This window comes from Somniosus microcephalus, chromosome 15, assembly GCF_052327205.1.
Source record: "Somniosus microcephalus isolate GS21.2 chromosome 15, FLI_Smic_1.0, whole genome shotgun sequence".
In the NCBI taxonomy this organism is placed as follows: Eukaryota; Metazoa; Chordata; class Chondrichthyes; order Squaliformes; family Somniosidae; genus Somniosus; species Somniosus microcephalus.
In genome coordinates this window covers 64,949,238-64,972,259 of record NC_141001.1, presented here as the reverse complement: position 1 = coordinate 64,972,259, position 23,022 = coordinate 64,949,238, and the positions used below count along the sequence as shown (strand labels likewise).

Here is a 23,022-nt window from a genome sequence, read left to right as displayed (position 1 = left end):
ATAGCGCCTTTAACATAGTAAAATGTCCCAAGGCACTTCAGATGAGCAATTATCAAACAAAATTTGACACCGAGCCACATGAAGAGATATTAGGACAGATGACCAAAAGCTTGTTCAAAGAGGCAGATTTTAAGGAGCTTCTTAGAGGAGAGAGAGGTAGAGAGGCAGAGAGGCTTAGGGAGGGAATTCCAGAGCTTAGGGGATGGCACAGCCGGCAAAGGTGGAGTGAAGAAAATCAGGGATGCGCAAAAGGCCAGAATTGGAGGAGCGCAGAGATCTCGGAGGGTTGTAGAGCTGGAGGAGGTTACAAAGATAGGGAGGGGCGAGGCCATGGAAGAATTTGTAAACAAGGATGAGAATTTTAAAATTGAGGCATTGCCGGACCGGGAACCAATGTAAGTCAATGAGCACAGAGGCGATGGGTGAATGGGACTTGATGCGAGTTAGGATACTGACAGCAGAGTTTTTGATGTAAATGGAAAGTAAAATCAGCCAGGGTGTAAACGAACAGCCGAAACAATCCTGTCATTTTGTCGGCAGGCAGGTTATTCCCTTACGGTACCTGATCATCAAAGCTGGAAATAAATTTTCACCTTTGGTGCTCTGGAAAGGATGGAAAATTATCGGCAGTACATGCCTGAATTCCTAATATGCGCTCCCGATGAGAGAACTCGCTCCTGGGAATGGTGAAGATTTCCCCCTTGGTTTTCACTTGTCTGTCAGCCCCCATAGCATGTTAATGCTGCATCTCTAATAATTATGCAGATTCCATGGCATTATTGCTGTTAACAGGTTCTGGCCGTCATTATTGATCTTGCTGCTCCATTGGGCAGTTAGTTGTGCGAACAGTAGTGCACGAATTATAACTACTTCATAAAACAGCAAAATCAGGGTTGTTGATTGCATTTTGTTATGCTCAAAAAGTTTAAGCAATGCTTAATTAACATTTGATTACTAACTCACTGCCATTTCTAGGCTGTAATGATTGAGAAATGTGGATATACTCCTGCTTGTAATAAATCAGACATATAGTGCATTTTGGTCAGGATGTTTTGCTCTTGCTCTGCCAATTTTTCAGTGGAACAGTGTGGTAAGTAGGGTTGGGAGATGCTTCCCCACATTCCTATCCACTTCTATCACCTGCTTATTTCCCACCAGAAATGACGGATGATGTACAATATATTTGCCCTTATATGGGCATGTGTATTGTAATTGTATTCAAATGACGTGGATATGTTATCCAACATCTGTTTCATCATCTGGCCCATAGGAATGCTGGATGCCAGGGATGACTGTGTGTTCTTGGCATCCAGCTTTGCTATGGTGTATGAAGTATTTCATCTTTAAAATCCAGAGAATTTACACAATCAATCACAGAGGCCAGGGAGCTCACCAAAGTCTTGTAAATGACTGTGAAGCTGGAAGATCGTCCAGCCTCAGAGGCGCATGCGTCCATGTTTCAGGTGGCGGTCCCGCCACGTCACGCTGGAGATGTTCCCCAATTCCACTAGAACCGAGTATCTGTTCGTTACAGCAATTTCCTACTTCACATTCTCTTTAAACAATATTAGGTGTTGATCTGTACCTATTATAGAATGCACGGAAAGAGAAGGGGGGGGGGGTAGAATTTCCATGGCAGTTTTCCGATCTCCTGCCATGACTTCAGAGGAAAATCGTCAGACACCCTGGAGAAACAGTGTAAACGGCCCCATTCCTCTGGGGGTTCCACCAATTTCCCACTTGAAGTTACAGCAGATCAGGAGGACCACCGCGGACGTACTGGCGAGGGTGTTCTTCTGAGATTGGGGTCAATGCATACTTTTGGGAACTTGTCCAATGGGTAAATAAACCATGTGGCCTGAAGACTATGTAGGGAAAGTATCCTGACCAGTCTCCCACACCTCTCAAGAGCTAGATATAGCTCAGCAATGGTAGAAGTGTGGACATGAGTCAACATCCTCCCCTCTATGTTGGAGAATAGTTTGTGGGATAAGACTATATAATCAGAGGGGAGGGAAAATGGCCTAGAAATTCAGTTGCGTTCGCCAGCCGTTAGCGCCATAAGAGGAGTAGATTTCGAGCGCTAGGCACTTAGCGCCCGGGCGCAGGCCGATCTGCGCCTACGCCCAACTTCAGTTGACATTTAGCGCCGGCGCAAAGTGTTTGCGCCCGCTCAGCTGCGCGCGCAGCTTATGACGTCATTTCGTCGTGCAACGCTGTTTGTGCGCCCCAAACCGGAACTTCAGTGGCGCCCGCCCAATGTGGGCGTGGCGCTGTTAAGAACTGTGAAGTGGAATGCAGCAGAGGCCCTGCGGGCCTCGGGGAGCGCTAATTAAAGGGCACTCAGACTGGACTATAAAGGCCAGCCATTTTGCTGCAATGACTTTAGTGCTTTGGATTTCTGGACAGAGACCAAGGAACAGACAGGAGAGGTATTTTTGGCTTCTGGCCAGAGCTTGGAAATTTGACTCATTGTGATTTCACTGTTTGCAAGTATATTATGGGGGCTGCATGGGGTTCCAACCCTCAGTTCCAGCATTATGTGCGAAGGGCTCGCAGACGCTGTGTGAGAGGGGCAGCCATGCCTAGACGCAGAGGGGCCATCAGGCGTCGGCAACGTAGGCCTTACCCACTCAGGGAATACCGGCAGCAGGTGTCCTATCTCACCATGACTGCCGCGCATTGTGTTAAGAGGCTGCGCTTCAGAAGGGAGGTGGTTGCAGAGATCTGCCAGCTGCTTCACAGAGATCTGCGTCCACAGCTGATGTGCAGGACGTCTCTGTTGGTGGAAGTGAAGGTCACGGTGGCTCTGAACTTTTATGCAAGCGGCTCCTTCCAAGCCGCTGCTGGGGACATAGCGAACATCTCCCAGTTCGCCGTGCATCGCTGCATCCGGCAGGTCACCGATGCCCTTTTCGCAAGGAGACACCAATTCATCTCCTTCCCCATGACCCTAGAGAGGCAGGAGCAGCGTGCAGTCGGATTTGCCAGGATCGCCGACTTCCCCATGGTGCAGGGCGCCATTGACTGCACGCATGTGGCTATGCGGGCACCTATCGACAATGCCGAGGATTACCGCAACCGGAAGGGCTACCATTCCCTCAATGTACAGCTGGTGTGTGACCACAGGCAGCGCATCCTAGCTGTCAATGCCCGCTTTCCAGGAAGCAGCCACGATGCATTTATCCTGCGCCAGACTACTGTGGCTGACATGTTCCAGGCACAGCCTCCCCCAAGGGGATGGCTTATCGGGGACAAGGGCTACCCTTTGTGTACATGGCTCATGACCCCGCTCCGCGCGCCCAGGACCCCTGCTGAGGAGGCATACAACGAAAGCCATCAAGCCACAAGGAACATCATAGAGCAAATGATTGGCGTCCTCAAGCAACGGTTCCGCTGCCTGGATCGTTCCGGCGGATCTCTACAGTATTCGCCGGATAGAGTCTCCCAGTTCGTCGTCGTTTGCTGCATGCTGCACAACCTGGCTATCCGCAGGACTCAGGCACTGCCACCTCACGTTGGACCACCACCTCAGGAGGACGAGCAGGAGGACCATGAGGAGGAGGAGGAGGAGGAGGAGGAGTACCAGCCCAGGAGGGAGCCACAAGGTCCAAGGGCCGTCCGCCGGCGGCTTATTGAACGACACTTCTAGGCCCCCTCTCAGGGAATGGCTTGTGGCAATGAACGCACCTGAATGCAGCCACTCCGCAAGCCCTCAGCCGGTTAACGCAACAACCACTTGAAACATGACACATGGACAAGCTGAATAAATAAAAAGCTTTATTTAACAAACTCAGGGCCCTTCCCACATGAAACACAAAAACAGACAAGACCCCCAAAAAACAGTCAAAAACATATCTCACTCCCACAACCTGCGGAGGAATAACAAAACTTGTCCATCCAATTGGCCTTCATCCTCGGCCTTACCAAGACAAACCCCCCCATACAGAACACAAACACCCCCATCTAAAAAAACATTTGCCTTCATCTTCGGCCTTACCAAAATAAGCCCCCCCCATACAGAACACAAACACCCCCATATAAAAAAACATCTGGCAACACACTCTACTTGGTGTGCCGAGAGGGCGAGTCCTTGTGCAGGCTTCTCCGGCCCCTGCCCGACCTGCTGCTCCACCTCAACCTGGGCCCTGTGGGTGTTGCAAGGCTGGGGGAAGGCTCCTGAGGGGCACAAAGCGTGATGGCAGATGCCCTTGGGGGTCGGCCTAGACGAGGTCCGGCCCTGGAGGGGCCGGCTGCTGACTGCTGCAGCTGTGGCTGGGCAGCATCAGTCTCTCCAGCAGCTCGTCGCAGCTTTGCTGGGGGAGTGGCAGTGGCGGCTGCAGCAATGGGGGCAAGCTGGCTGATGCCAGGCGCTCGCTGGTCGCCAGAGACACTGGCACTCGGCCGGGTTGGCACTGCAGCAAGCGCAGCAATCTGGTGAAGGCCAGACCGCTGTGCTGCAGCAGCGCTGCGGGTGCCCTGGCGATGCGTCCGTGACACAGCGAGTGTGGCAGAAGTGAGTGCCCGTACTGCCCTGGTCTGTGCCCACATCAGACCAGCCAGTGTCTGCACGGCACCACTCATGAACTCTCGACTCGCGTCCTGTGCTGCCGCGAGTTGTTCGACACCCCTGGCCTGAGGGTCCCCGAAATCGGCCACACTATGAGCCAGGGACTCAATGGCCTGAGGCAACTGTCCCACAACCCCCATGAACTCGGTGTGGCGCCGCTCCGAATCCGCAGACATTTGATCAAGGAGGCGCACCTCCTGGGCGAGGACCGTCTCCGGACTGGAGGCCGGACTCTCCCTCTGGGGAGAAGGCCGCCGAGCTGGCCGACCCTTCCCGCGTGGCTGGACGCCACTGGGCCCAGCAACTGCCCTCCCCTGCAACACTTCCCCCCTCTGGGGAGAAGGCAGCCGTGCTGCCCGACCCTTCCCGCGTGGCTGCACGCCACTGGGCCCAGCAACTGCCCTCCCCTGCAACACTTCCCCCCTCTGGGGAAAAGGCAGCCGTGCTGCCCGACCCTTCCCGCGTGGCTGGACGCCACTGGGCACAGGAGCTACACCCCCCTGCAACACTTCCCCCTGGCTCTCCTCCAGGCAAGACGTGTCCCCTCCATTGCCATCCCCTGGCGCGGATGAGGGTTCCCCCGATGTGCCGCCTTCCTCTTGGTCCTCGTCGTCCTCCTCTTCCGAGGGACTGACACTCACGGCTTCAGGGACCTCCTCCTCACCAGCTGAAAGCAGGAAGGCGCAAGAGTAGCTTTAGAGTGAGGACAGGGCGTCAGCGAGGGAGGCATGAGTGGTGGCATTATGCGCATTGGTGGGACAGTGGCAAAGGATGTAGATCTGAAGCGCAAGGGGAACGAGAGAGGTCCAAACGGTCATGTCCTTACCATTGGGGCCCAGCACAGGGTCGGCATCTCCAATAGCAACGGGGCCAATCACCCGGGCACGCATGAGTCGAGCCACGCGCTCCTCCAGGTCACTGAGCTCCTGGAACTGGACACGGCCTCCCCCGGTGACAGTCCGGCTCTTCAGATTCTGCGCCAGCTTGGCCTGCAAGAGAAAGGACGGCCTCTAAGTACAGTGTGGTGCCCTGTTGTTGTGTGCACTGCCTCCCATGGTCGAATAGCTTGGCCAGTGTGTCAAGTGCAGAAAGTGCTACTGATGATCATGCCAGTGCCATAGCTGCTGGAGGAGGGCTGGCCATTAGGCCTTTGAGGTCCCTTTGCCCATAATGTGAGGTGCACATGCAAGGATGAGGAGGACACTGGAAAGGGTACTCACCCTGACCAACCGAGTGAGGTCGTTGAACTTCTTGCGGCATTGGTCACCAGTCCTAGGGACATCGCTGTTGGCTGTGACCCTCTGGGCGATTTCCCTCCAGGCTCTCCTGTACAGCCTCTTGGGAGCCTTCTTGCCACTGTCCGGGCACAAGATATCTCTTTTCTTCTCCAAACCCCTAAGCAGCACCCTCAAAGCATGCTCTGAGAAGCGCTGCGCTCGTTCACGGGCCTTCTGCATGGCTTCAGGCGCTATTTGGGTCCAGCAGCAGTGTTCAGGCCTAGCTGGAGGGCTGCAGTATCCAGGGCGTGGCAGCAGACCAAGTCGACCCTTCCCCCTTTAAGAGCTGGCCGGCGTCAGGGTGTCTGCTGTCAATCAAAACATGACCGCACCTGCGCTGCGCCCGGCCTCGGCGTTATCACTCTGCACCGCCGGCTTAGCGCCTAAAGATAGGGGTGCAACGCCAGTTTCAGCGCTCGCCCAAACTCCTTGGCCAAAGCTACTGAATATCGGCGAAGTGGCCTCCACTTTCCGGCGGGTGCTAACTTTAGCGCCCGCCCGACTTTACCGCCCCAAAAGTGGCTATACTGAATTTCTAGGCCAATATGCTTAAAGATACTGGCCTAGAAATTGAGTGCCCTTAGCGCCGATTTTGCGGCGCTAGAGGGCCTAGCGCTGCATTTGGCGCCGGTGCCGAAATTGCCTGGGGCCCTTACGCCGCGGTAGACCGGTAGCGCTGCGCCGGCACCGATGACGTCATCGGTGTGCGCAGCATCCCGGTTGCCATGCCGACGGGCCCCAGCGCCGAAATTCAGTTGCGGCCGCCTCGCCCGTGACAGCCGCAACTAAGACTCTGGCAACAGAGTCTTACGAGTCTTTGCGCCGGCGCATTAAAGGCCCCGCGGCGGCCGGCCGCTTTCCCGCCGGCCGCCTGGCCGCAGCTCCTTCCCCGGACTTCCCCCCGCCCCCCCCCCGGAACAGAAGCAAGCCCGGCACTTGTCCGAGGTGCCGGGCTCATTTTTTAAAAGATTTTCGCGGGCCGCAATCGGGTGCAGGCAGCTCCTCCTTAAGGGAAGGAGGAGGCCTGCACTTCCCGAGCCTGCCGCACCGCATCGGGTGCCGCAGCGCCGGAATTGCGGCGCGAAACGGCAGTTAGCGCCGATGTACCGCCGCAAAGACCCTTCAGTAGCGCCGGCAGCCGTTTGGGCGCGGCACTGCTGAATTTTTGGCGCGCGCAGGGGGACTTAGCGCCGGCACTAACTTCCGGCGCTAAAGCCCTGGCTAAGCCAAAACTCAATTTCTAGGCCACTGTGGATAAATATAAATAAATAAATAAAAAATAACCTTAAAACAACCATTTTAATCTTCTGACGAAGGGTTCAACCAGAAACGTTGACTCTGTTTCTCTCTCCTCGGTGCTGCCTGGCCTGCTGAGCGTTTCCAGCATTTTCTGTTGTCATTTCATTTTAATCTTGTATTTGTTTCCAATAAACGAATTCAGGCATTTGGGCCACGGCATCCGTGCAAGTGACAGAAAAATCAGATATGTGGTCAGAGGCCAGTATTATAACTGAATTAACTCCACTGATATAATCCAGTAATACCTTTTTTGTTGTAGTGATGTTGATTCTCACACAGGTTGTCTATCCCAAAAATGTGCAGTGACACACATCAGTAACAGCTGGAATGCTGCAACACCACCAGGCGATTCATTTCAATGACAAATTCAAAACCTTTTACTTACTTGTGGTCAAAAAGATTTCAGTCTGGAAACTACGCAGTGCATTAATGTTGTATAAACACTCAACATGTTTGCATCAAATTGTTTTATCCATTATTTTAAGGGAGGCAGTATTACCTTTAAAATTCATGGTTTAATGCTGCAGATAAAGGAATTTGATATGAATGCATTAAGCTTTGTATGATAATACTGCACAGCACAATGTCCAGCGTTTCATTCCTTTACTTTAAAAGTGTGACCCTGAGATAGAAAACAGAGCCAGCTCATTACCATGGTTACTGTTTCATGATAGTGGACTGACTCAGTTCCCGAGTTTATTCTAAAAAAATAGCTTGATACTTATACAGGATCAGCAATTAATATAATAATGCATGTCCGCCCACCCACAGTTGCCTGTATACACACAAGAACATTACACCCCTTTCCCCAAGACAGCAAATTCTCCTCAGCAATCCTCAATTCAACACTCAATGGACTAATCCCAGACCTCCCAAATTTTTACATTAACAATATCCAGTAAATTCTGTTTCTGGGGGAAATCTCCTTCAGAGAGAATCACGCCAGTGAGTAATCATGGAATCTCCACACACAGACACCCTTCAGGAATGTCCAATCTTTGACTTCATCACAATAATTATTAATTATTTCCAAGCAAAACATTTTCATTGTTAATGCCGAACCAGGAGAAAAGTGGAAATCATATGATTCCCAGGAATTTTCAGGATCCTTAAGAGCTTGGATCTTTGCAATGACAAAAGAAACTACTTTAAGCCCATGGTCCTGCTATTCATGAAGCCAGAGATAATAATTACATAGAATTACATAGAATGTACAGCACAGAAACAGGCCATTTGGCCCAACTGGTCCATGCCGGTGTTTATGCTGCACACGAGCCTCCTCCCACCCGTCTTCATCAAATCAAATCCGGCCTCGGGTGACTGTGTGGAGTTTGCATATTCTCCCCGTGTTTGCGTGGGTTTTCTCCGGGTGCTCCGGTTTCCTCCCACAGTCCAAAGATGTGCGGGTTAGGTTGATTGGCTATGATACATTGACCCTTAGTGTTAGGGGGATTAAATACGTGGGGTTACGGGGATAGGGTGGGATATGTGTTGGTGTGGGGGTTACGGGGATCGGGTGGGATATGTGTTGGTGCAGGCTCGATGGGCCGAAATGGCCTCTATCTGCACTGTGGGGTTTCTGTGTGTGTGTGTGATAACATTCTATTCCTTTCTTCCTCATGTGTTTATCTACTTTCCCCTTAAATGTATCTATATTATTCGCCTCAACTACTCCTTGTTGTTGCGAGTCCCATGTTGTAGCCACTAACCAATACTGTGCATTAATATCCAGTTTCTCTATAACATTGGAGCTCAGTGTTATGTATTGTGTGTTCTCCTCCCACCTGTGGTGGCGCTGTCACAGCAGATAAATGGTTGGGTGTTCTCTTGGTTAAGTTTAGCTTAGAAAGGTACCGACACAACACTCAGCACATTGGTTCTATATTCACCAGGACACAAATGGGAACTTGTGAAAGCCGTCACTAGTCTTCATCCTCCTAATTTTAGATTTATTTGATTGAAGCACTGGCCCTTTAGAAAGTATGTTTTGTTGTCAGAACCTGTTTTGCAATTCTATTTTCACAAAGAATTATAGTTATCTTTAATATTCTTGTTTTCTCAACTTTTTTGTAAGTTTATACTTTCTTGATGATTTTTTTTGTAGTGTTCATTAGCCAAATGTAGTCCATGCCAGGGAACAGGGCACTTCCATTTTTGACACACAGTGTCAGTACCAGTACATGTCAGGAACAGCATAGTTAGATGCAAACTCTCTCTGTCTACACTGCCCCAGCAACATGCCTCAATCCCAATATAAGGAGAACACCTCCTCATTCCCAATTATGTCATCATTTAGACAACATCCCACATAAAACAAAAAGTAAAAATAGACAATAAAATAAAAAAGGGAATTAAAGTTAATTGGAATCATTTTTAACGGTTTGACTCTTAAAATGGGTCCTGATGGTGAGTCTCCCTTCCCATCACTTGAAATAATTAATTTCTCTGACACTTTACCAGCTTGATTGTACCACCAACCATCAGCAGCACTAATTTAATTATTATCGAGCTGCATATTTTAAGGTATTGGCAGAACGAACACGACGCACATTTGTGGAAAGTACTTTCTGACCAAACTGAAAAGAACAATCTGGTTATGTACCAGAGATGACACAAAGGTTAGTATTTGAAAGGTTAATGTGCCAACATTTTTCTCATGTTCTGACTCAACACCCTTGGGATTCTATAGCTGCCATTTTAACATTAGAAGTTTTTTTTCCTTTTTTTTTCTTTTTAAGACAATGTTTTGTTTCAAAGGTCCACACAAAATCACTGTGTCAATATTTAAAAACAACCCTTATGGGCTGTGCAAAGAACTGTGCCTGCTTTAAAAAAAAAACAGGCGTGAGCCTCATTAAAATATTTAAAATGGGGTCCTACACTGGATTTAGGACCCCTATGCAATTTTACTCATCCTGTAGAGTTACAAAGATATGTATGAAACCGAGGATGAATAATGTCTTATATGATCTGCAACCAATATGTAAAAGCAAAGAATGCAAGTTTGTCCTTGAAACACATATTGCTCCTTCGGCATGACACGTCCATTGTCCCATTTATTCACAAGCTAGCTTACTATCGAAGCTCGAGAGAGCAATCGCAAACGCTTGCAATGCACACATTGGGTAGTTGTAGTCCATGGTAAAGACGTCTTCAGCCACCCGGCCAAACTGCATCACTATATAATCCGCTAAAAAAATACAAACACATCAAACAGTTGATTCTTTCAGCACCAAATTTCTTTCAATTTGCAGCATGAAACTCTACCATTACCTCACATATGTCCTGCCACCCTTTACCAGTCATTGTACAACTCAGCTGAGAGCAAGCTTACAGAGAATAATGGATAGCAGGCAGAGTTACAAGACTGTAATCTAATCACGGAGTTCAGATGCATTGTAAACCATGAAAGTGGAGCTCCAGCAGTTTATAAAAGTTATATGAAATCTTCAATAGATTACACCCTTGAATTCACTTCTTGATGTCTTTTAGTTGTCAAAATCTATATTGTTTCCTTTATTTGACGAGTTTTAATTTGGTTTTGAATTCTGTTCCTGCTGGTGATGGACAGTGCGTACCTTGATGCGTTTTAATGATCACAAAAGGGTATTGAATACCTTCTGACAAGCGTACTAATGAATTCATTAATGTAATACTGCTTTCCGGAGTGTCTGAAGCATTACCACATATGAACAGTGGGAAATAATCTGCTCCATCAGGATTATATATAAAATGCAATGTCTGAACCATGAGTTCCATATAATAAAATAGAATGGAAATGGATTTGGTAAATAAGAATTCCATTTGTGGGTCAACACTGTCTTTAACTGGCAATGATTGTAGAACAGTTGAAACTTCCCCACTACTGATTAGCAGAATGTTAACACCATCCAGCTTTTTCCATTACACGGGCAGCGTGAGGTTTGAACAACAAAACAATCACAGCAACATAGTTTGGAGCCAATACTATAGTGACTTGGGTGAAAGAATTGTTCTGATTGTTATGTGCAGCAAAGTCGTAAACGTGTTTCTGAAGAGTTCCTCTGGTTGGTATTTCTATGAAAGTTGTAAACACTTTGGGGGTGGCTTTGATGTACTGCCTCACTTTTCGACATGAATGGGATGGTAGAGGATGGAAAATTTAAGACAGCCAGGAGGCGGAGCGTGCGCTCTGTCCAGTGAGGCTGAGCACTGAGCAACCATATCAGTTGTCCTTAAAGGGACTGCTGCAGGCTGCTCAGAAAATGTCAACGAAACCAACTTTGCCTCCCGGCCCCACATAAATCTTCATGCCAGCTGATCGCGGTCCTTCCATGATCGCACCGCCGCACCCATCCCCCTACCCCCACAACCTCGGGATTGCCATCCACCTACTCCCCCCCCCCCACCTTCGCTTAATGCCCACTTCTGGCTGGGTTCCACATTGGAGCCACCAGATTCCTGCCCCGGGCTTTGCCCCCACGATTGACGAGCTGACTGTTGGTGCTCAGTCAGAGAGCTGGCAGCTCGCCAATATTACTGTAATGAAGTGTGAAAATAATTCAGGCCTCTCACCAATGACATTGGATGCCCATTAACAGGCATTTATATTCCTACAGATAATTTTCCTCCTGTGGCTAATATTAGCCAAAATGCTGATGATATTATAAACTAGAGAACTAATTTTCCACTTGCACCAGCTTTTGTTTGGCTCACAGAGGAACCTGAGGAAAATATATCCGCTACCATCTTTCTGACTAGAGTTAAAAGTTTAACTTTATCAAATGTGCGACACAGTGTGTAGGCAGGTGTTTCTGGAAGCTGGCTTTTAGAGCTGATAGTTACGATTAACTAAAGACTCATCCTGTTGAATGAATGCCCAAATTGAAAGTGTTGACAATGGTGCAGGGTGCTGCTGAAAAGTGTTGGATAGCACTGGGACATTCACCCCAAAATACCTCAGACAGCATTTAAACATTGATCTGCAAATGGTTCTGGAGGGGCTGATCAATCTCTCAAAATATATTCTCTTAAACTACTTTTCGATAACATTAATTTATTCAAAACGTTTGCCAATGTGAGAGCCTCGGCTCAGAGGGTAGCACTCTCGCCTCGGCTCAAGTCCCGCAGGACATCAGTAGATACCGTAGGCTGACACTTTAATGCAGTACTGAGGGAATATTGCTTTGTCACAGGTGCTGTCTTTCAGGTGAGATGTTAAAACGAGGAGCAGTCTGCCCTCTCAGGTGGATGTAAAACATCCCATGGAACTATTTGAAATATAGCTGGGGAGTTGTCCTGGCCAACATTTATTCCTCAATCAGCATCACCAAAACAGATTAACTGGCTATATATCTCAATATTGTTTGTGGGTTTTTGCTGTGTCACATTTGCCTACATTACAACAGCGACTACCCTTCTAAAGCTATTCATTGGCCGTGAAGCGCTATGGGGTGTCCTGAGGATGTGAAAGGTGCTATATCAATGTAACTTATTTCTTTTTGATTGGTTATATGCTTTATTATGGTGGGAAAAAACAAGGATTATAACAGAAAATGCTGGAAACACTTCCATCACTTTTTATTCAAATCTAGACTGAAAAACTACTGTGGTGGGGGGGTGGGTGGGGGTGGGGTGGATGGAGTTGGAGTGGTGTGGGTACACATCCTGGAACCTCCACCCCTAACTCTGCCAAAGGTCATGGGGTCAGAGAAAGTCCCTTCATTTCCATGGCAATGGCAGGTGCCCACAATAAGAGCACATCTCATGCGCCTGCCCGCCAAAGAGGTTGCAAATCGTGGTCAAAGAGTGCCAGGCTGGGAGGATTGCCTGGGGCTCCCTAAGAAACACCACTTTGGTAAGCAACATACGCTTGATCTCACCAGGTCCCCATTAAAACTTCCAGTCCTGCCCCAGCCTCACCCCCTCCTACATCAATGGTCAATTGGAAACTCCAGTTTAAGGCCAGGACCCAGTGTATCTGGATCCTGGCCTATTTTGTGGCTATCCTGGTGGATTCTCGGCAAAGTTACGGCAAGTGTGTGCTGAAAGGGCCGCCAATTACTTTTTCCATAATATTAGTGATGACAAGAATTTTGGATCTCTATTCGTTCTCAAATTTAAAGTTTAAAGCGCATGAGACGTGCCCTTATTGTGGGCACCTGCTATTGCCATGGAAATGAAGGGACTTTCTCTGACCTCATGACCTTTGGCAGAGTTAGGGGTGGAGGTTCCAGGATGTGTATCCACACCACTCCAACTCCACCCACCCCCACCCCTGTAGTTTTTCAATCTTGTTTCATACCAATTTGATGTGCAGTAACTTTTCCTTCAATGTTAGACCTACATTTTAATGGCTGTGTAATTTTGTATGGTTTTGCCATTCTTGGATTTAATGTGTGTATGACTCAATCATCATGTCATAAAATCAGTCCTCAGTGTGAAGAAGCAACCTCTGAAGGTGAGGAAATTGTGCACCAGTTGCCCTGAAGAATGGGAATAACGTGCTTGGAAGAATGGAAATGGTCACTGTAATAATGAAATTGTTCTTCGAGACTGAGGTTTAAAATGCAAGGTTTAATTCTTCATGCTGGAGTATAGTCCCACAGTTGCCACCTGCTACACAGGAACCGGAGTAGGCCATTCAGCCCCTCGAGCCTGTTCTGCCATTCAATGAGATCATGGCTGATCTGCGCCCTAATTCCATATACCCACCTTTGGCCCATATCCCTTAATACCTTAGGTTAACAAAAAGCTATCAATCTCAGGTTTAAAATTAACAATTGATCTAGCATCAATTGCTGTTTGCGGAAGAGAGTTCCAAACTTCTACCATCCTTTGTGTGTAGAGTGTTTCCTAATTTCACTCCTGAAAAGTCTGGCTCTAATTTTTAGACTATGCCCCCTAGTCCTAGAATCCCCAACCAGCGGCAATAGTTTCTCTCTATCTACCCTATCTGTTCCCCTTACTGTGCTCAAGTGGCCATTCACTGTAATTACCTCTAGAACTTCCCAGACAGCCCCGCGCTTCCTACTTACGGTCGTTGTCGTGAATAATCTGGAAATTCTTTACAGAGGCCTGTGTAACTCGGCCATGGAAATTAAGGACGTAGGATTGAGTATCATCATTCCATACTGGAGTTTTGTTGTGTAGCTCAATGACACTCTCTGTGTTTTTGTTCTGCCATCGTGCCAGCAAAGTTTCATGCTCCTTAATTAAAGAGAGAAAGTAGCATTTGTTAGAAAAGTAGATGTAGGTTCATGACTCTGAATAAAGTCAGTCTTTGATGAGGGAACAAATTTAACATTACTTTGGATATCTAAACTATGGCATGGGGAAGAAAACAACCTCTTGCCACAGATCCCACCCCTGCTTTCCAAAGTAGTCTTCTCAGAAGGAGAGTTAAAAGCTAACACTTTCTCGTAACACTTTATCTCAACTGGTGAGGATGGTGGTCATGTAAAATGCTGAATGTCTGTTCACTCGCCCTGCGGCCAGCACCAGGAGGAATAAAAGAGAAAATAACATGGGCAATAAACAAATTAAAGGGGAGTTGCTATGAATAGACTGGAACGATAGATATTGTCCTATTTACAGAAAATCTATGATGTCAGTTTCTTCGTTAAACTGGTTTTAATCAAATAGATCTTGGAATATCGATTAGTTCTAGAATTAGCCAATATTCTACTATCTACACAAAATCACAATTGCCCAACAGCTGAAGTCGGTCACAATCAGAAATTGACAAGTTATCTTAACTGGCTAGTTTGCATGATTGGTCAAGGTTAGCAAATTAGCAGCAGCCTTTTGTGTCACCAACTTTCAATGACAGTTTAAAATATTTGATGATAAGCATTGCCCGATCTTGCTGACTAAATGGTAATGAAGCAATCTTCTCCATCAAACTGCCCCACATAATTCAAAGAATGTATTCAAAATAAGCAAATTAGCTGATAAAGTAAGCAACAGCAGATTTGTTGCTAATGACTTCATGTAAATAATCTTACTGTGGTTAACAGAACAGTAGCAAATCTGTGAGGTAGCCTGTACTTAGTGAGCAGGATTAGCACAATCTCCACTTGACTGAATAGCCAGTGAACCTGATGGACTAATTAAAAAATGCTTCCCTCCGGCTAAATAAGAAATTACTGTTCACAGTTAGCCTAGAATTTCCCATATCTGGGGCATTTTATTTCTTCTCTTGAGCGCGAGTAGTAACAGCTTGCTGATAAAAAGTGCCTGTAATGGGCACCAGCTTGGTGCCTGCCAGGAGAAAAAAGCAGTTTGGCAACATGTGTTATTTTTGTTTAGACCTTGTTACAGAAATAATTACATCTCCTAGCTGACATCCACGGCCATTATTACAAAATCACTGAGTATCCAAGTTGGTAAACCAATTGTAGAAATAACAGCTACCATAACAAAATGGTGCACACATTGCATCGGTAGGGATGCCAGCACTGGTTGTAGGTATTCCTGGAGGTTTGATCACGTGACATCTGACTATTTGATGTCCGATTTCCTGCACAAGGCACGGTCAGGCTCCGCAGTCGATGCATTTTTAACAGGCCCGATCTCTCAATATCTCCTTGGACTCTGGTTTGGACTCAGGTTCTGTGTGAAGGTGACTACTCTGAACTGCGAGTCTCAGTCAGAGCCGAGCTGACCTTGGATTTCACACGTCAAACCCAGCCTGCACAGACCAACGAACCAAACTGAGAGATTGTACAAAAGGCAGTGGGCTCGATGTTTGGGGCACTTCTCACACGGCACATCGTCTTGAAGTCAGCTCAGCATCAACATTTCTAAGCCACTCTTTGAGCTCGGACTCAATAAAGGACAGTTTTCATAGAATGTTAGAAATAACAGTACAGGAGGAGTCCATTTGGTCCCCGGTGCTAATGCAGTACTGACACTCTCTTTTGTAATCCCATTTCCCTCAGATCCTTTTATATTCCTCCTTTTCAAATACTTATTCCATTCTCTTTTGAATGATCCTGGTGTTGTGTGACTTCTTACATTTGTCCACCCCAGTCCAACACCGGCATCTCCACATCATGGCTTTTAAATGATGTTCTAGTTGCTACCTCAATAGCCAATTATGATGAAGCACCCCATGATCTAATAGCCCTCAGTGCAAAAACCTTCCTTCTCCCTTCCACCTTGATTCTTCCAATCAGAATCCTCAGTCTCCATCCCCTTATTCACCACTCGCTCACCATGATTGACCCACAGTAAAGTCCCCAGGTTTCACTCACCCCTTTACTGGCTGCTCCTCTCTCAGTCCCAGTCCCACTCATCAGGTTGCTGCTGCTCCTGGCTCTGCAGGAAATGCTGGGCCCCACATCCATCTTGCTCCCCAGTCTCCTTCCCTCCCACCTGCCTGAGGCCCAATCTCCCAACCACCATTCCCCAGTCTCCGTTTCTCCCCTCACCCCCATCCCCCAACCCCACGGTGGGGTGGTGGGGGGAGAGTGACATCACTGAGTCGGCAGCCGGTGATGTCACAGAGTGGGTGATGTCACAGAGTGGAGGTGGGGTGTGCTGCTGCTGCAGCGAGAAATTTAAAGCCCAAAGTTTGCCTGGGCTACTAGCAGCAGCGCCCGGGAGATTCACGCCCCATTCCGGGAGACTCCCGGACAATCCGAGAGGGTTGGCAACCCGATCCATCGGTGTTAAAGTCACACAATTGCTACCCATCCAGTTTTGGACCAGACAGTCCAGAGTTTGAGTGAGTTGTCTGCAACTTGTTACGACGTAAACCAAACACAAAACTTCTGCTGTTTTTAAAATAAAAGTCCATTTTTCCACTTACCTCTTAGTCTCATGCTGTAATGATATTAATGATCGAGGCTGTGAAAGCTTTTGACCATCAGCAAAGCAAATCTTAGAACTCAAACCATGATCCAACCCCTTGCCCTGCCTTCAGCCTGGTTTTGGACTTGGCAAAACATAACACTGAGTGAAAAAACATTATTCATGCTGGCATGCAAGTCACACGTCCAGCTTTGTAAGTACAGTAATGAAAGCTCTGCATGATGTTGCATCTAATGCATTAGGCAGAATTTTACTGAACCACCCTCCTTTTGTGAAATAAGGCCTCACATGAATGTGGCTTTCAAATGGAGCCTGCGGCGGTCTTGCAACTTACATTGCGTGGCCTGATGGACACTCTTTCATGATCCATGTTCATGCCAGGAATGATTGCACTCATCTTCCGCGGTCCCTTGAAACCCAGAACATTTGTTTCCTAAGTAGAAGAAAACAAAGATCCATTTATATTTTTAGTAAGGTACAGCATTTAGATTTTAACAACTGTCACAGAAAAATAGCCAGGTCATCACAGGTCCTGCTGCTTTTTTAGATTAGTAACTCTCTAAAGACACTCATTGAACAAGAAAGCATTGCAGACAATGGCTGTGATATTCATGCTGGTATTAATTAGTTGGTAGGCAGCTGTTGCTAAGACACATGGAAATGATGGGCCAAGGCAATCAATAAGAGGCCAAGTCAATGGCAATACCTGATAGAGAGCTATAACAGCCCACCATCCAGTTCTGCTTTTCATACTGGTGACAGAAAAAAGTCAAAAGAAGCTGATTTTAACCTCATCGCAAAATGACCTGTCCACTCCCAAGGTGTCTCTTGCACAAGCCACGGGACTTGTGTCCATATAAACTGTACCACATAAATAAATAATATTAAGGGATGTGCATGGCTGTCTGTCCCATGACTATATATTTGTGGTGACAAAATTAAATGTCCTATTCAATTTATGCTCTCTGGGAAAAATCCTAAAAATCCACTTTTGTTTTCCATGAGAGGAGGTCATGGAGGTAGTGGTGACGACAGTCACAGTGTTGGCAGTACTGAAGGAACTATCATGTTTCAAATCCTTTATTTTGAACTTGTGAACATCCACAATAGTCTATGCCACAGATTTGTAGAACAAAGTTTGGATCCATGAGTTGCCATGTACAAAATTCCTGATTTCAGCTGCGGTATCAGTGTGGGAAAGAGGCGTTTAAAATAGAGGCTAAGCAGTTGTCCATTAAGACATGCAGTAAAATAAGTGAGGGTTAATTCAAGCCCTTACAGCGAACATACCACATCATACATAAGTCTCATAGGTTCTATGAATCCCTTTTGGATGAATGCTGAAGAGAATGTGGCTAGAGTGGCACACTTAAACACACCTTCTGGTCCTGCCACTGAATCAAACCATTTTGTGATGTGGTCTATGACCAGCATTGAGATTCCCTCAAGTCCACGCCCATGTCTGTGAGGCCTGTCTCCAGAGGTGCAAGATCAACTCTCACTGCTAGCAACAAGAAGGTGCATTTAAGGGGAAGCTAGATAAGTGCATGAGGGGGAAAGGAATTGAAGGGCATGTTGATAGGGTGAGATGAAGTAAGGCAGGAGGAGGCTCATGTGGAGCATAAACAACAGCATAGTCCAGTTGGGCCGAATGGCCTATTTCTGCGGTGTAAGATTCGATGTAATTTTATGTAAGATGCATACCTCCACTATGGTGAAACCTTACTTCTCCCACCATGTAGATTAAACACCTGTGCCAGTCCAATGTACAGCCTTCTCGCAGAACAGAGAAAGCATCAAGCAGTCTGGACCCCTTTGTTGGAAACCTATTCAACGGATCCCCTCTCATCAACCGCAAAACACAGCCCTTCCGAGGAAGCGGTTGGGCGATGCCAATGAGAGTACACACCACCATTGGTCCCCCGAAAATACCCCTGAAAAGGGTGATTAGACACTGTGTGCCCCTGTCCAGCTATTCTGCCCCTGCTCTGTGTACTTCCCGAGTCTAAAGTGGGTTAAATCACAATAAATATATGCACAACTAGGCAATCCATATATTCTCTTGTTGATGTCACATTGATCACCTCCATATCACGTGAAAGCCAGTGTACAATTGTTCCCTTTTGTAAAAAAACAAATTAAAATTTTAAATTTTAATAAATGCTATACCACGACTGTTAATTGTTAAATGTTTGCCAGTTTTCCTGTTTCAATTTCTAATTATTTGTAATGATTAGCTTCCTGAAGTAAAATACTTAAAAAGAAAGCTATGAGGAAATCTGTGACTTGCCTGTTGGCACTTCCGTACAATCTATCCTAGCCCTTTTTATTATCAGTATCAGATTTGTCAGTAATCTGTCCTTGCTTCAGTTGTCTCAGGCTGTACCCTGTTGTTAAAGAACCACAGACGTTTACAGCACAGAAGGAGGACAATCTGCCCATTGTTTTAGTGCCAGCTCTTTGCTGAAACAATCCAAAATTTGTCCCATTGCCCTACCGTGTCTCGATATCCCTCTAACTTCCTCAGCCAATTTCCTGTTAAAAGTTGCAATGGTCTCTGCATTAACCTCTGGCAAAGCATTTCATGGTCCAAGTATTTTCTGCTTAACGAAATTTCTCCTAACATCTCTTCTCACTTTTTCAGCAGCTATTTAAAATTAATTATCCCTCATCACCCGAAATAAAATAAATCTTCTTTCCATACTCACTCTATCAAAACCTTTAATCATTTTTAAAAACCTTGATTAAATCTCCTTTTAGCCTAACATGCTCCAGTGGAAAGAGTTCCAGTATCTCTGGTGTCTTCTCGTACCTATAGTTTCCTATCCCTGGCATCATCCTGATGAATCTGCTCCATGTGCTGTCTGTGGCTTTAATGTCCCCTTTAGAATGGCAAACCCAAAACTGCACACAGTACTCTTAATGTGGCCTAGACAAAGTTTTGTGTAAATTGATCATTATTTCTTTAGTCTTGTACTCTATGCCCCTATTTACAACACCTAAAATGCCATTCACCTTTTTAATGGCTTCATATAGCTGTATTCATACTTTAAGGGAATTATGTATTTTAACCACTAGGTCTGTTATTTCACATCCTTCTGTGTCTTTCCATTGATTGTATACTCCTACTCCTTGTTTTTCCTGACACATATCCACATTAAATTGCATCTGCCACCTGTCTGCCCATTCCACTAACCCATCGACACCTTCCTGAAGTCTTTCATAATCTATTGCACTGTTTTCCAAAATACCCTACTTTTGTGTCAATAGCAAATTTGAAGATTGTGTTCCCTATATTCAAGTCTAAATCATCTATATACACATTGAACAAAAGTAGGCCCTGCACTGACCTCTGGGATACATCATTTCCCATTTTCTTGAATTTAACTCTATTCAATACGGAAATTATTGTCAAATTCAAGAGACATGAGTCCACAAAGCGGAATCAATCTTCTCTCAGAGAAAAGGTGTCTTACAATGTCTACTTCTTCAGCTTTAAAATCTCCCGTGCTTAAATGCTTGAAATGGCGAAGGAGGTGGGTAAATCAAAAAATGTCACTGTAACAAAAATGAAGTGTTTTTTGTCTATGGTGTATTATTTTATTCCTGCTTGGGTATAGCCACTGTTCAGTCAGAGACAGATTGTTTCCACAGGGTGTTACTGGTCACAGATATAGACTAATTGCATACATATATTCCAACAAAGTACTCACATAGCATATGGCTGCTAGCTCTTGACGCAAATTACATGCATCTAAGCTTGAAGCTCCTTTTTCTGGATTCACTCCATTATCGTACACTGTAAACTTGGTGCCCATTAGATTTGATCTGCAATGCAAATGAAGTACAATCTACTTAATAGATTTATCTCAGTCCCATGTGTATTAGTCTCATCCAAAATCATAGTACAGGAAACTTTCAATTAACCGGCCCCTAAATAACCGGAAATGTCGGTTAACTGGCAAAATTCAGGAGTAGGTTCAGGTAACTTTTATTACTTTTATTAGTCCATTTGTTGCTGTGCAAGCATGTGGCTGCAGCTGTTGCTAAGCTACAGCGACACTTGCAACTTGTGGATGTTGTTCTGAAGCTGTTGAGGGTTTGTTGCTTTATACGGAGCTCTGAGCTCCGTATCTTTTACTATAGCGTTTGGTTATCCGGAATTTTTTGATGAACCGGCACCACCTCGGTCCCGTCCGTGCCGGATACCAGAAAGTTTCCTGTACTTCTCCACAAAATGTAAATTTTATAGCCAGTAGCATCATACCCATTGGTAAGTGCCCAACAGAACTCCTTCACAGTAGGATCCTCCATCCAATGAGTTTCTGATCTCAACCAAGGTCACGTGGATTGGTGCAATGGTGGTGGGGATTTGATCAAGATTATTCAGAGTTTACCATCTAGTTACAAAGTGACACAATTTGGAGTTCTTGCAGAAGGTTGCAGACCCCGACCCCACCTCTGCCCCCCCCCCCACTGCCGCAGCTTCAATATTGTGCCAAGTTCAAAGCAGTACCTGACGGAAAAAATACTTCAAGAGACTAAAAATTATCTGAAAATTATGGTTGGAAAAAATACATGAAAAACTGTTCCCATCAGCTCTTTTAAAATGAGACTTTAAACAGGTTGCTTTAAACACCTGGGTTTCATGGTAGAAGTATCACTGGGCAGGACCTTTGCCTCAACATCAGAGAAACAAGGAACTATGTTAGTATGTTGAACGAATGCTTGATTAGGTCCTGCTCAAAATGAACAGGAGTGAAGAACAGAGCGACTCAGCTTGGACAGAAACCTTGTGGGGCACAGAGATTGGGGAAGCACGAGCCACCCAATTTCCTGATCCCTACTCATCCAAATTCCACTAATAGTTGAGATTTACTGAGCAGAAAAGCAATTCTTAGATGTTCAGTTTACATTTAAGAACTTCTAGACAACCCACTGAAAAGCTAGATTATCCGTTCCAAGACCAGACAGGTAACAAACCCTCTCAGTTAGAGGTGCCTGCCTGCCTGCATTTGTGTGGCAAAAATGATGGCTCCAAAATTCCATGGGCAATGAGTCCAGCGGTTGTGTCAGAATCACGTCTGCTGATGCCCTCCAACTCCGAGCCCGCTACAGTTTGCAGGGTCAGTGGGATGGCATTTCATTTGCATGGGACTGGCAGGCAGAAATATCACTTGGATGTTTCTTTTGTGCCCAGCTGCCTTATGGGCCAGGAAACTAGGGCAGTTGCCTGCCCTCCATGGAGGGGCAAGGTTGACCAGGCTCTCTCCCCTGACCCTGAAAGTTACTGCGGAAGAACCCTTCTGGAATTTTGGTGCCACTGTATTTTTTTTTGTCTAGGGTCTTGGTTTGGTGGTTGCATAAGATATTGCAGATAAAAACAATGACCAAATAGGGTTTGCTGCTTGCTTACCTGGTCACATCGCCAAAAACTTATCTAGATCTCATAGCAAGGATAGACACCCTTGAAGGTTTGGGGAGTTGGTATTAACCAATGAGAGTTAGCAATGACGTGAGAACCAAAATAACCTAGGGTAAGAAAATTTGAAAAAAGACCAACAGCATGACAGTGTGTGCCACTGAGGACCCAGCACAGGAAAGAAAATACAAGAAAAATTGCCTGAAATAAAAGCCAAGCAAACTCCATTGTTAATACTTCAGTATATAAAATATAAATATAATAAACACAGAAATTCCCGGGAAATTTACTCAGAGTGGTGAGAATGTGGAGCTCATGACCACATGGAGTGATTGAGGTGACGAGCATAGATGCATTTGAGGGGAAGCTACATAAGTACATGAGGGAGAAAGGAATAGAAGGATATGCTGATAGGGTGAGATGAAGGTGGGAGGAGGCTCGTGTGAAGCATAAACACCAGCATAGACCTGTTGGGCCGAATGGCCTGTTTCTGTGCTGCAAAATTCTATGTAATCTATATAATTCTATGTAAATAATTTACTGCCACAACAAAATAAAACAAGAAACTGCATTTATATAGGGGGAAAAATTCGGTTGCTTTGCGCCTCCCGTTAGGACCCTAAGAGGGCACTAACAGGGCGCAAAGCAACTAGCGCCAG

General features: G+C 46.1%; 1 protein-coding gene across 2 annotated transcripts in view; it reads right to left on the bottom strand.

Moving 5' to 3' along the window:
- Nucleotides 1-10,000: 10,000 nt before the first annotated feature.
- tub (TUB bipartite transcription factor) overlaps nt 10,001-23,022 on the bottom strand; it is a 337,777-nt gene continuing 324,755 nt past the window's right edge. For both annotated transcript variants that reach the window (XM_086007914.1, XM_086007913.1), the window contains 4 exons: nt 20,655-20,769; nt 17,276-17,374; nt 14,163-14,334; nt 10,001-10,336 (listed from right to left, as the gene is read on the bottom strand). In XM_086007914.1, coding sequence (XP_085864040.1) covers nt 10,203-10,336; nt 14,163-14,334; nt 17,276-17,374; nt 20,655-20,769 — 520 coding nt within the window. In that variant the 3' untranslated portion in view covers nt 10,001-10,202. The remainder of the gene's footprint in view (nt 10,337-14,162; nt 14,335-17,275; nt 17,375-20,654; nt 20,770-23,022) is intronic.